Source organism: Bison bison, unplaced genomic scaffold (assembly GCF_000754665.1).
Source record: "Bison bison bison isolate TAMUID 2011002044 unplaced genomic scaffold, Bison_UMD1.0 scf7180017864309, whole genome shotgun sequence".
NCBI lineage: Eukaryota > Metazoa > Chordata > Mammalia > Artiodactyla > Bovidae > Bison > Bison bison.
The window spans coordinates 6,499,114-6,513,851 of NW_011494881.1; the positions used below are offsets into that span (position 1 = coordinate 6,499,114).

The following is a 14,738-nucleotide window of genomic DNA, read 5'->3' on the forward strand; positions in this document are numbered from 1 at the left end:
GAAGGAATGATGCTAATGCTGAGACTCCAGTACTTTGGTCACCTCATGCGAAGAGTTGACTCATTGGAAAAGACTCTGATGCTGGGAGGGATTGGGGGCAGGAGGAGAAGGGGACGACAGAGGATGAGATGGCTGGATGGCTTGCTGACTCAATGGACGTGAGTCTCAGTGAACTCCGGGAGTTGGTGATGGACAGGGAGGCCTGGTGTGCTGCGATTCATGGGGTTGCAAAGAGTCAGACACGACTGAGCGACTGATCTGATCTGATCTGATCTGTGTGTAAGACTAAAGAAATTATCACTGCATTCTGATTTCCAAAGAGTTGACCTATGAACTTTTAACACACTGGTACACAGCTCATTCATAAATTGAGAAGTGTCTGTGTTCTACTAAAAAAAATGGTTAATAAGACTATTTGAATGATAAGAGTGAGGAAAAATTTCCACCAGAGAAAAATCAAATTTTCATGATTTATGAGGCCCTTTTTTTCTTGTGGCCAGTTTAGTTAACTTAGAATGTGAATTAAAGATATGTGATGACAAGAAGATCCTGGTGATTGCCAAGTATGATAAGAGGTATCACTAACATATTGACTTTGGAATTACAATGCTATCTGCAAATTAAAAAAAATTAATCTCTAAGTTTTCTGCACTTTAATGATCAATCTGAAATGTCAGATTCAGAAATACTAATTAATATCTTTAAAAAATAATGCCTAGATCATATATGTTTAAGCACCAAAGTTTCAAACTTTCCTTTCATTCTCCAAAAAATATGAAACAATAAGCACTCTTTTATGTAATTTTTATAGAATAATTAATTCAGGTTACATTTACATTAAAGGAACTTTGTATCACCATAGACATTCTACCATGGATAGACTTTCCATCTGATTCTACCTACAAGCAGCAAATGACAGCAAACTTGAGCTATAGGGTGTAAAGGGAATTGCAAGAAACTAAATCAGCGTTTGGCTTTAGGTTTTACTTATTTTCTTATTAAACTAACTTACCCTGAGAGTTAACTTGGTTTCATCAGTGCAAGACTTTGGACCTACCTCACAATATGCTACAGAAAGAAGACAGAATGAGCTTTAAAAAGTGTTGACATCAAGTCATGAGTGACTGACTTATAAAGAATTATTGTGGGCCCTTAAATTTTTATTCTATCATTTTTATACATTTCTATTTTAAAAATTTTAATTGGAGGCTAATTACTTTACAATATTGTGGTGGTTTTTGCCATACATTCAGGATGTGTTCCCTATCCTGATCCTCCCTCCCACCTCCCTCCCCATCCCATTGAACCTGGACTGGTGATCTAGTTCACATGATATTATACATGTTTCAATGCTATTCTCTCAAATCATCCCACTCTTGCCTTCTCCCACAGAGTTCAACAGTCTGTTCTTTACATCTGTGTCTCTTTTGCTGTCTCGCATATAGGGTCATCGTTACCATCTTTCTAAATTCCATATACATGTGTTAATATACTATATTGGTATTTTTCTTTCTGACTTACTTCGCTCTGTATAATAGGCTCCAGTTTCACTCACCACATCAGAACTGATTCAAATGTATTCTTTTTAATAGCTGAGTAATATTCAATTATGTATATGTACCACAGCTTTCTTATCCATTTGTCTGCCAATTAACATCTAGGTTGCTTCCATGTCCTGGATGTGCGTGGATTTATCTCTGGGCTTTCTATTTTGTTCCACTGATCTATTTCTGTCTTTGTGCCAGTACCATACTGTCTTGATGACTGTGGCTTTGTAGTAGAGCCTGAAGTCAGGCAGGTTGATTCCTCCAGTTCCATTCTTCTTTCTCAAGATTGCTTTGGCTATTCAAGGTTTTTTGTAATTCCATACAAATTGTGAAATTATTTGTTTTAATTCTCTGAAAAATACCATTTGTAGCTTGATAGGGATTGCGTTGAATCTATAGATTGCTTTGGGTAGTATACTCATTTTCACTATATTGATTCTTCCGATCCATGAATATGGTACATTTCTTCATCTATTTGTGTCATCTCTGATTTCTTTCATCAGTGTTTTATAGTTTTCTATATATAGGTCTTTTGTTTCTTTAGGTAGATTTATTCCTAAGTATTTTATTCTTTTCGTTGCAATGGTGAATGGAATTGTTTCCTTAATTTCTCTGTTTTCTCATAGGAATGCAAGGGATTTCTGCATGTTAATTTTATATCCTGCAACTTTACTGTATTCATTGATTTGCTCTAGTCATTTTCTGGTGGAGTATTTAGGATTTTCTATGTAGAGGATCATGTCATCTGCAAACAGTGAGAGTTTTACTTCTTCTTTTCCAATTTGGATTCCTTTTATTTTTCTGCTCTGATTGCTGTGGCCAAAACTTCCAAAACTATGTTGAATAGTAGTGGTGAGAGTGGGCATCCTTGTCTTATTCCTGACTTTAGGGGAAATGCTTTCAATTTTTCACCACTGAGGATAATGTTTGTTGTGGGTTTATCATATATGGCTTTTATTATGTTGAGGTATGTTCCTCCTATACCTGCTTTCTGGAGGGTTTTTATCATAAATGGATGTTGAATTTTGTCAAAGGCTTTCTCAGCATCTATTGAGATAATCATATGGTTTTTATCTTTTAATTTGTTAATGTGGTGTATCACATTGATTGATTTGTGAATACTGAAGAATCCTTGCATCCCTGGGATAAAGCCCACTTCGTCATGATGTATGATCTTTTTAATATGTTGTTGGATTCTGTTTGCAAGAATTTTGTTAAGGATTTTTGCATCTATGTTCATCAGTGATATTGGCCTGTAGTTTTCTCTTTTTGTGTCATCTTTGTCTGGTTTTGGTATTAGGGTGATGGTGGCCTCAGAATGAGTTTGGAAGTTTACCTTCCTCTGCAATTTTCTGGAAGAGTTTGAGTAGGATAGGTGTTAGCTCTTCTCTAAATTTTTGGTAGAATTCAGCTGTGAAGCCATCTGGTCCTGGGTTTTGTTTATTGGAAGATTTCTGATTATGGTTTTGATTTCTGTGTTTGTGATGGGTCTGTTAAGATTTTATTTCTTCCTGGTTCAGTTTTGGAAAGTTATACTTTTCTAAGAATTTGTCCATTTCTTCCAAGTTGTCCACTTTATTGGTATATAGTTGCTGATAGTAGTCTCTTATGATCCTTCGTATTTCTGTGTTGTCTGTTATGATTTCCCCATTTTCATTTCTAATTTTGTTGATTTGATTCTTCTCCCTTTGTTTCTTGATGAGTCTGGCTAATGCTGTGTCTATTTTATTTATTTTCTCAAAGAACCAGCTGTTAGCTTTGTTGATTTTTGCTACGGTCTCTTTTGTTTCTTTTGCATTTATTTCTGCCCTAATTTTTGAGATTTCTTTCCTTCTACTCACCCTGGGGTTTTTCATTTCTTCCTTTTCCAATTGCTTTAGGCGTAGAGTTAGGTTATTTATGTGATTTCTCTCCTGTTTCTTGAGGTAGGCTTGTATTGCTATGACCCTTCCCCTTAGCACTGCTTTTACCGAATCCCATAGGTTTTTGGTTGTTGTGTTTTCATTTTCATTCATTTCTATGCATATTTTGATTTCTTCTGTGATTTGTTGGTTATTCAGATGTGTGTTGTTTAGCCTCCATATATTTGTATTTTTAATAGTTTTTTCCCTGTAGTTGACATATAATCTTATCACATTGTGATCAGAAAAGATGCTTGAGAGGATTTCAATTTTTTTGAATTTACCAAGGCTAGATTTATGGCCCAGGATGTGATCTATCCTGGATCTATATTTTAAAGTAATGATTATTTCATGTTACCTACCCAATTTGTTAATTCTTATAGGATTGGTAGGTATCTAGATATTAAAAATAAGTAAAGTAAAGCATAAAAATAAACAAAAAAGCATGAAATAAAAGTATTTTATATGGTGAAAGAATAGATTCCTTTTTTTTTAAACACTTGGGGAAATAATGCTTGCTAAAGGCCTTTTCTCAACAGAGTTTTATAAGCATAAAGCAGTTTATGCTGGCTATAAACTTCAAATTTTTTACAAAAGATAAACTGGTAAAAAATTTTATTATCATAACCAAATATAACTAGATTTTTTATAGTGCGGACTGTTATCTTAATAACAAGGTTAAAGGTTTTTTTTGTTCCTTTGTTTTTTAAGCCTTTAAACATACACTTCGTTCCCTAAAGTTACAAATCTGTAAAAGAATCAAGTACTCTCTAATAACTCTTTTAATGATTTTTGGAAAATTCAAGTTGACAACATCTAAGGATGAAATAAGAAACAGTAGATTTATTACTATCTACATTCTGCTTTGTAGAGGCAAAAATAGAAGAATAAAACTAAAAAAAAGAAGAAAAAAACCAACAAACATACCTCATTTTGTTTCTTAGATTTAGTTAAATCAAAGTCAATTCTCATTTTTAAGTTTACATAATAAGAATCAGTTTCCCAGGAGGAAAAAAGCCCAAAACAGACTATTAAGATAAAAAGAAATTTGCTTTGCCAAGAGTGTTCTAGTTCCGGAAAATGTTTGGTTGCCTTCTGGTCTCCTTTCCAACAATCTTTTGGCCAAGAAAAGAGCTGAGGTTTGTCTTTTAATATGGTCTTCCACTGAGGCAAGAAAGATTTAATTCTACTTTAGTGCTTTAAAGAGATGAGTACAAGGATGTCAGCTTGATGATGTAAAGGGTAGGTGATTCTGGAATTCTTTAATATTAAGTTCCTTACAATTTAAATTAAATTAACCCTCATTTTTTTGTTCTACTCTTAATGGCAGATGAGAATAATTAGCATAGATTTTTATGTCACCTTGTTATCTTTCTTTCTGATTGAACAAATCTAGTTAACACCAATATTTTTTTTCTTGAAGACTGGGAATATGAGACAGTCATTGTTACCCTTTGAATTATACATAATTTGCCTTCAGATAACTGATACTCATTCCATTTTAAAATGTGATAATCTGGTTGGTAATGCAATAAGCATGTGAACCCCAAAACTTATAAAAAGATGTTACAAATTGGAAATCTGTTAGATGATACTCTTTCAGTTTGCCTCTTGTGTATTCTGAAGTTGCCTTCTTCCTTGTATAAATTAGTTTTTACTTTTCTTTGACATAATGACAGCTCCTTTTTCTCCTCCCCCCAAATTAAAATTAATCATAATCTTTCAAAGAGTTCTCTATTACCTTTCATTTTTGACTGACATCCTACTTGCTGCAGTCCTCAAGAAATCAATGAATATATTAACTGAAATTAGACTTGGCACCTGTCTCCAAGGAACTCAGCTCAATAGTTCTTGGTAGACTTAGATGGAATTTTTAATAACTTCAAAGGAGATATTTTTAAAAACTGTGCATTTTTGATATTAAGCCACTATGATTTATTAAAATGCATGTATATGTGGCTTTTATATGCATATGAAAAGTGAAGTATTTAATTAAATAGTTCATAATTTTATCCCAAGTCATTATAACTGCTTTTCCCAATAGCCTTAAACACAAAAGGCATTTCACCATTACTAACTCATCTTTTCTTATAAAACTGGGCATTCTAAAGTCATTCTTTTAAATCCATGTTTTCTGAGTTCCCAAATAAAGACAAAGGGTATAAAAAAACAAATATGACCAGAGTTAAGAGCATTAAAACACGAAAAATCTAACAAGTCAATGACTGTTATGAAAAGAAACTAAATAGGTAGTTTACATAGTATTTTATAAACACAAAGAATGGTATATTTCTTTTCAGTCATAAGACTCAATTTGAGGGGCAAAGGAACTGGAAAAACATGGTGTTGAAAAAGGGAAACTATAAATATTCAGGAAATTTATTTTTTTTTCTGTTCCTAAATTTCTGAACATTTTTTTCTTTAGAGCTCCAAATAAGTCATGTACAGAAAACCTATCTCAGACTAAAAGTAATAACAATCAGATAATGAACAGAAAAGAGCTTAGTCTGAAAGGCTGAGTTGGAATCCTGATTGTACCATTTACTACCTCTGTAACTTTTATCTTTTCGAGTTTCAGTTTCTATAGCTGTAACACGGGTATAATACCACCAAATCCAATAGGGTTGGTGATGATTAAAATAAAGAAGGCATGTAATATCTACACATTGTCTGGCTGATAGCAGGCATTCGATAGATTTTGTTCATGGACTTTTTCCCTTCCCTGACCCGTGTGGAAATTAAATTTGACAGATAAATCGTGTTGTCTTCACTCTCAAAGCTACTGTGGTGAGAAAAAGACAGAAGTAACTAAATGGAGGTATAAATCTCCTTGATCTAAAATTTTAAAGAAGATTAGTAAGCAATGAAATAAAACTGGTAAGAGATAAATAAAATGATGGAACTTATAAAACCCATGTGAAAGTTAAGATAATGTTAATCATTTCTATTTTCCTCTTGGCTGTGATGATATTATATTTCATATTCAGTGAGGGGAGAAATTATCTAAACTTCAAAAACTAAAATTAAAAGTGTTTCATAAAAACAAAATTTGCTTCTATTTTCCAGATGTTTTATCAGAAAACTATTTCAAAATGAAAGTAAGGATTTTCGGTCATTCGTCTGGGATGATCTGTTTAGGTGTCTACTATGTGCCAATTGATATACTGAAGGGTAGAGGGTATATAAAAGAAGGTGGAAGGATAACTATTAAAGGCATGGTACATGCCAAGTGTTTCAGGCACACATCACTGTGTTAGTTCAGTGGGGCTGCCATAACAGACTACCAACTGGGTGACAAACAGCAGAAATTAATTTTTTCACAGTTCTGGAGGCTGGAAGTCCAAGATCAAGGTATAGGCTGAGTTGCTTTCCTCTGAAGCCTCTCTCCTTAGTTTCAGTTGACTGTCCTCTTGCTGTCTCTTTACACAGTTGTCCCTCTGTGTAAGTTCACCCCTGGTGTGTCTGTGTCTCTTTCCAAATTTCCATCCTTACAAGGTTACCAGTAAGACAGGATTAAGGCTCACCTTAATAGCCTCATTTTAACTTAATCATCAGATAGATCAGATCAGATCAGTCGCTCAGTCATGTCTGACTCTTTGCGACCCCATGAATCGCAGCACGCCAGGCCTCCCTGTCCATCACAAACTCCCGGAGTTCACCCAAACTCACGTCCATTGAGTCAGTGATGCCATCCAGCCATCTCATCCTCTGGCGTCCCCTTCTCCTCCTGCCCCCAATCCCTCCCAGCATCAGAGTCTTTTCCAATGAGTCAACTCTTCGCATGAGGTGGCCAAAGTACTGGAGTCTCAGCTTTAGCATCATTCCTTCCAAAGAAATCCCAGGGCTGATCTCCTTCAGAATGGACTGGTTGGATCTCTCCAAATTGGGTTTGGGGATTCAATACAGAAACTCTGGTGTAGGGGTGGGGAGGGATGGACACAATTCAGCCGATAAGAAACACCATCTCACTTAACCACCACTATGTTGTACCAAGGAGAATCTAGGCTTTGAGAGAATAAATAACTCATCACAGACAGCCAGTAAGTGGTAGAAATAAAATTTTAACCAAGGTCTCATTATGAGTATACCAGAACCTTTGCTCTTTCTGCTATTCATACCTCTTCAAAGATATACATCTAGTTAGGAAGACACAGCACTGATCCATGAAATTTTAAATATGGGGGTTATTCATTCACTGATCTTGTGCCATTAAATGGAAAGAATGGACTTAAGATTAGGAAACATTTTTATGTAATAAATAGGATTTTTATTATGTGGTAGGCTGGGTTCTTTTACAAAAGTCTGTTTTTTCCCTTACATGAGGGATTATGGATTGTCAAACAGAAACAGTTTTGGTATGTCTTGGCCCAAAGACTACAGATAATCCAAGTCAGTGTCAAATAGAAGACAGCTTTCTGGAGTAAATATTTTAGATATAACTGTCTTTTAGATCTCTTTTCTTCAGCATTTGGGTGTAGTCTACATGCGGGTACACATGTATGAAATCCCTAATCCCTAATCTGCTTTATAAGATTCCATTTCATTGGCAATCTACATGGTACGTTAATGGGCTTTAAGCTCTCCAGCATCTCAGGATAAAAGACAAGGTCCATGCTCTGTCTCTTGAGACTCTGTCATGTGTCCAAGAATGAGTGTCAGGCTAGACTGTGGTAAAGCCGGCATCTACTCCATATTCTGATGACCCTGTACTGTTGTTTAAAGTTTGTTAAAACTGCCATTCTGACTTGTGCTTTATCTTCTAACTATATTTTATGGATGTATACTCCATGCTAAGTTGTGATTATATAATTAATAAGTTAAATAATTTCGCATCCCCAAATTATGTTATAATGTTTCCAAAGAAGACCATTTCAGGTATGCATACAAGGGGCCAAGGCATATGTCTAGAATCCTAGTACATAGGAACTCTTACACAAAAACAGTTGGGTTCCTGAAAGCAGGATGTAAAACTCCCATGTGAAAAATGTCCTCCTTACACCAGCAGGAAACAAAGAAAGGCAACTGTGGATAAGTAACTAAAACATATGGGGGACTAAAGGAAGATAAGAATTATTTTAACAAAATCTGTTTGTACAGATATCTCTTGACTTTGACTCCCTTTTTCTGGTGATAAGAATGCAAACTTCATAAAGCTAAGTTGCTTCTCTCTGCTCAACTTAGTATATAAACATTTAGCCTGAGCCACTTCTTTGGGTCTTCATTTTTTTTACAGGGATTCTCATGTATGTGTAAAAATCTGTATACTTTTCTCTTGTTAATCTGTCTTACATTAATTTAAGACTCAGGCCCAGGTGGAGACCCCAGGAGGATAGAGGTAAAGTTTTGTGCCCCCTGCACTATATATAAAATAAATAAATACTTACCAAGTATTACAGGGGCTACAAGAGACTCTTGAAGGAGGCTGAATCGCGGAGAACCATTACTTTGTTATTTTAAGGTACATTCCTTAAATATTAATTATTCTATTTCCAAAAAAACAGTGTGAAAGCACATTCTAAAGTTAGATCTGATTTTTAGTATGATCTATTCTTCTGCTTCTCTTCTAGAGAATGAATATTAAATACTGTTCTGATCAATAATAGGAATTCAGTTAGGATTTTTTAAACTGTCTCAACTGAGGTAAGTGGGTGGAAGAGGTGGGAGTAGTATATTAGAATCTCGGGGGAAAGATGGGAGAGCAGATAGAGAAGTAATATTCAGAGTTTAAAAACAAAGCAGCACTTTTCTCCAATACTTTTTTGTGTTTTTAGTCACAGTATTTAATGTTTCAAAATTTCAAATAACATTAAAAGCAGGGCATATGTTAACCCAAAAAAGGGGGTGGAGAAACACCAGCATAAGGGAATTTTTTCAAATCTGAGGAAATCAGAGACTTCATTTTTTTGTCCTCAAACAAAAATGCATACAAAAGGCATTTAATGCATGTTTTGAACCGAATAGTCTCATTAGCCAACTAATCTAAAAGTACTTAATTCAACAAATATAGGCACAGAAAAAGGTAATAAACTCTTACAGAGTTGTGTCCAGGAACTGAATACCATGACAGTCTAAACTTTAAGTGCAAAAGTAAATCCTCAAACCCAGCGTGACACCTTTGTAACTCTGAGTACATGTATCTTTATTTCTGACCTTTTGTGTTTCCAGCTGTTATTACCTTTGTAAACTTTCATAGAAAGAGCTCCTTATTATCCTCCCTGCTTTCATCCCCTGGTGCCTTTTACACAATAAGCATACATGCTCAGGTTGAGAACTGCTGTGAGTCCTGAATTTCTGTTTCCTCAAGCTGAGCATCCAGAGACAACTAAGATTTTCAATTTAGACTTCTTGGGCTTTCAGTCCTAGAATCATATTATTTCCTACTTGCTGTCAGGCTGCAGATCACTGATAAGGTTCAAACCAATCAGTTCTCATGGTTAGAGGAAGATAAAAAGAACACCTATAGTGCAGGCCCCTCCCAGCCCAGAGGCTCCTCGTGGGTACATGATGGACAGCGTCCTGAAGTGCAAGAAATACCTACCTCCAGCTTCAGAACATCGTGCTGCAGTTTACGCTGAAATTCAAGGAAGTTTTTGATTGTCAGCTTCCCCTTAAGATCAGCTCCAAAAAAGTAGGTTGTGAGGGCTGAACACAAGCCAGACTTGAGGGTGTTACCAGTTGTAGAACGATCTCTGTGACGCATTCCCATGCTGGTTTGGGAGCGAATAATGCTCTGAACCTAATGGAGAAGCAAACCCCAGTCCAGAAAAATATTACAAGGTAGAAAATGTAGAAAAGTAAGGGTAATAACAATCAACTAGTTACTATCTGCCTACACTGTGCTACAATTCTCTCTTTTAATGCTCACAACAATCCTGTGAGATAAGTCCAATGATTATCCTCATTTTACAGACGAGGAATTTGAGGTATGCTGTTAAGTAACTTGCTTGGAGTCAAGTAGCCAGCAAGTAATAGAGCTGGTAACACACATGCCTGACACCTTTATAATTGGGATACTCTTAAAAATCTCTCTTGAGAAAAAAGTATGCATTTGTTTTAGGCTCAAAACCTCACACACAACACTAAAATAATCATCAACCTCACAGTAATACCTTCCATATCTCAGGAGACTTTTAAAAATTTCACACTTCTACTACTGACTCTCCAGTTGTGATGAGAGGCAGTACAGCTAAAGGCAAATACTTGATATCTAAGAGAGGTAACACATTAACTAGAATGATAATGCGAAATATAAAGTTGGTACGGAGCAATTCTCCAAGAGAAGATAGGGAATTAGTTTAATCTTTGAGAAATTTTAAATGAGATTTTGAGAAAGAATAATTTTGGGGGCTAGCAACCATAACCTAACTATTGATATACAAAATGAGCTTTTTGATGCAAGTCTATGATTGCTAAGCATTTTTTCCCCCGGCTGGTTCCTGTAGTCTTTTCTACCTCTTTACAAGCTAATAAAAACAACTATTCAGAATAAAATTGTGATACGTAAAGACAGATAAAGTTATATTATAATAGATAAATAATATATATAGCCTTGTGAATAATGAGTTTTAAATTGCTAAATTAGAAAAGTATAATATTTAAAAACTTAAAGATTTGTAACAATGGATTTACTTATTTAAATGTCTTTATTTTATTTATTACCTATGACCATACAAAAGACTTACTTAACCCAACTGAATAGTCCCTGGCTCTAAAAGGTAACAGTAGTATAATGCAAAGACATGAGATGAGGAATCAGGAAACATGGGGTCTACAAGCACAATTTATATAGGTCATATAACTTCTTTGGGCCTTAGTTTTCTCACTGGAAAAGTTCCTGCTTAGAGGACACTGTCTCTAAGTTTCCTTATAACTATAAGTTAATATCATAAATGCTTCTGACTATGATTTTTTTCTGGGTTCATGTTTTATCAAGTGAATAAGACTGTTTGACGTTTGTTTTTCACGCACATGGAGATTTGAAAGATGGATTTTCAAATTATTTACGTTGAGGATTTTTAGACTTCAAATTGAAATATAGGATAATCAGTGCAGTGCTGCTTATATTTGAAGGCAATACACAATTCATTTTCTCTGCCTAACTGTGAGAACTGAAGAATTTTTTAGTAGCAGTGAATCAACACTGAGTACCCCTGTCAGGACCTGTCATGATTTAAATTTTGCCTGTGCTATAATATTGTAGCTTATATACTTTCTATGGTGGAAACTGTATGTTAGCTTCAAAAATGTGGTGCTGACAGTCTGTGTGAAAATTTCATCCCCTTTCTCTGTCTCACAGCTGACAGGTATTATTTCTCATATTTTAATACTAAAGAAATTTCTGTCATGGCCTGGGTGAATGTAGCCCTGACAGTTATATGAGTTTTTTAAAAAAAATCTTTGGGCTAGGTTAGTTCTATTTTATGATCTGTTATGAAATGGGTTAAGGAAAAGGATCCATGTGGAAGAAAGATCAGAGAAAACTCATACTTTATTTAGAGCAGAGGAATGCTTTTTATTTTATTTTTTATTATTTACTTATTTTGTCTATACTACACAGCATGTGGGATCTTCTCTGACCCCTTAGGACCAGGGATTGAACCCATTCCTCCTGTGGTGGGAGTGCACAGCTCTAACCACTGGACCACGAGGGAAGTCTGAGTAATGCTTTTTAGTAATTTATGTTTATGCATGATGAAAGTGACTTTTGAAAAACGATGAATGAAAGAGTCACATTAGGTATTAGTCTGCCTCATGTCACCTTCACTTGGAAGACACATAATGATGAAATGTGTGTGTCTTCATATTGGGCTGTTTAACTTTTTAAAATAAGCTCGACAAACATTCTGTCAAGAAAATACCTATTTAGCTAGAAATTAAAGCGAAGTTTGAATGATTGAAAACTTAGTGCATTTTCAACCTAATGAATTATCATATTGCCCAAAAATGTAAAACACAGAAAGATGAAGCTGAGAAACTTCTAATAAGAGCTATTCATCTCTGAGTCACCTTATAATTACTTTTCTTTTTCTAAAGAGTTTTTACATCAAAATTTCTTGTGATCAATATTACAAGTTGCATCAGTTTAACACATCCAGTTATCAGGGGATCATATTAGACGAAATTTATATTCTCTTCTCTGTCAGGTGAACAGAATGGTGAAGTGATTGCTACAAGTCATTCAGCTCAACAGCAATGGCAAAAATATTGGTGAGGATGTGGAGAAAAGGGAACTCTCATGCACTACTGGTGGGAATGTAAACTGGTGTAGCCACTATGGAAAACAGCATGAAAGTTTCTCAAAACAGTAAGACCGGAACTGCCATATTCAGCAACTCCACTTCTGAGTATTTATCCAAGGGAAATCAAATCACTGTGTCCAACAGATATCTTCAGCTCCCCACCAAATTCACTGCATTATTATTTACAATAGCCAGGACATGGAAACCTAAGTGTCCCACTGGCAGATGAAGGATACAGAAAATATCACACACACACACACACGCACATACACACAAGGGAATGTTATTGAGACATAATAAAAGAAGGGAATTTTGCCATTTGTGACAACATGGATAAACACTAAATAAATAAAGTGCTAAATAAAGTGTCAGACAGAGAAAGGCTAATACTATATGATTTCACTTATATGTGGAATCCAAAAAATAGCTGAACTCATAGAGAACAGATCACTGGTTGCCAGAAGTGAGGGGTTAAGGGTGGGCAAAAGGAATGAAGGTGGTCTAAAGGTATAAACTTCTAGTTATAAGATAAACAAGCCTTGGGGATGTAAGCATGGAGACGATAGTTAACAAAACAAAACTGTATATTTAAAAGTTGCTAAGAGAGTAGATCTTAAAAGTTCTCATCACAAGAAAAAAATTATAACTGTGTGCTTATTGTGGTAACATTGCAAAAAAAAAAATATATATATAGGTCAAATCATTACATCACACACCTAAAACTAATACAATAAGTTAACTATATCTCAATAAAAATAAAATAGTTCGGTATAAAGTAAAATAGTTCTGTATAAAGTAAAATTTAAAATACCAAAATAAGTTCTATTTAAAATCATTTGATGCCACCCAGTAATATCACTAAAGTGCAGAAATACAGAAAACTGAAGGTATTGGATGGACATAGCTTGCAAATTGAATAAATATCTATAGGTATTTTGAAATATTTGTCTCTGTGTAGTTCTTACTTAAAGATACACTATACCTGATACTTTTTCCTACTTCCTTTTTGCCCCTTTACTCATTTTGACTACAAAAGCACTTTCTTGCACATATATATTTTTTCCTGTTTTGAAAGCACTTCTATTAATCATAATAATGATCCTCTAAGGACAGAATTTTGATGGAAATGTAATCTCTTCCTAGAATTCAGAAGAAACTATATACATTTATGGCCTTCCCTGGTGGCTCTGATGGTAAAAAATCTGCCTGCAATGCAGGAGACCCAAGTTCAATCTCTGGGTCAGGAAGATATCGCCTGGAGAAGGGAATGGCTACCCACTCCAGTATTCTTGCCTGGGGAATCCCATGAAAAGAAGAGCCTGGTGGGCTACAGTCCATGGTGTTGCAAAGAATCAGACACAACTGAGCGACTAAGCACAACACAGCACATACATTTATGGCTAGGACCTGGTACAGTAAAAGGTATGGTATCATTTTTCCTTCCCTCATAGAAATCCTTTCAGAACATACGTCATACATCCTTGTATTCTGGAACTTCCTGGCACAAAGAAGCTATTTAATAAATACTGACTGAATATATGATTGAATAGCCATACTTAGCCTCTCAACATTAGAGTCTAATTCATGTTGGGGAATTAGAGCAACCTTGACCTGAATCATATGCCGAAATAATTCCTTACATTTAGAGTAAAAACAAACAAAACCCCCTCACCTATTGTAAGTGGAGATAATTCTGAAAAATGATACTTTAGGTACTTCAAAAATTGGATAGCATCAGAATGTACTATCAAGGCCAAAGTAACTCCAAGGCACATGAAAATGTGTTAAACATTAATGTATTTAAAGGAAATTTCCAGGAAACTTGCCTGTTCAAACTCTTCCATGTCTACTTCTCCATCTCCATTCAAGTCAAACATCTTGAAGGCAATTTCAAAATTTCTCTGAGGAGCTGTAAGTTAGGAAGGAAGGAATGGCAGGAGGGAAGAAGAGAAAAATATTTAGAAGGTATTGACCAAAAATAAAATCACTGCTTTTTAAGAAAAAAGGATGGTTAAACATTAAAATGTAACTTCAAGTCAAAGAATGCCACC

General features: G+C 35.0%; 1 protein-coding gene across 2 annotated transcripts in view; it reads right to left on the reverse strand.

The window, feature by feature from the left end:
- MICU1 (mitochondrial calcium uptake 1) overlaps positions 1-14,738 on the reverse strand; it is a 215,993-nt gene that overhangs the window by 77,601 nt on the left and 123,654 nt on the right. For both annotated transcript variants that reach the window (XM_010852263.1, XM_010852261.1), the window contains 2 exons: positions 14,514-14,596; positions 9,987-10,184 (listed from right to left, as the gene is read on the reverse strand). In XM_010852263.1, the coding sequence (XP_010850565.1) occupies positions 9,987-10,184; positions 14,514-14,596 (281 nt within the window). The remainder of the gene's footprint in view (positions 1-9,986; positions 10,185-14,513; positions 14,597-14,738) is intronic.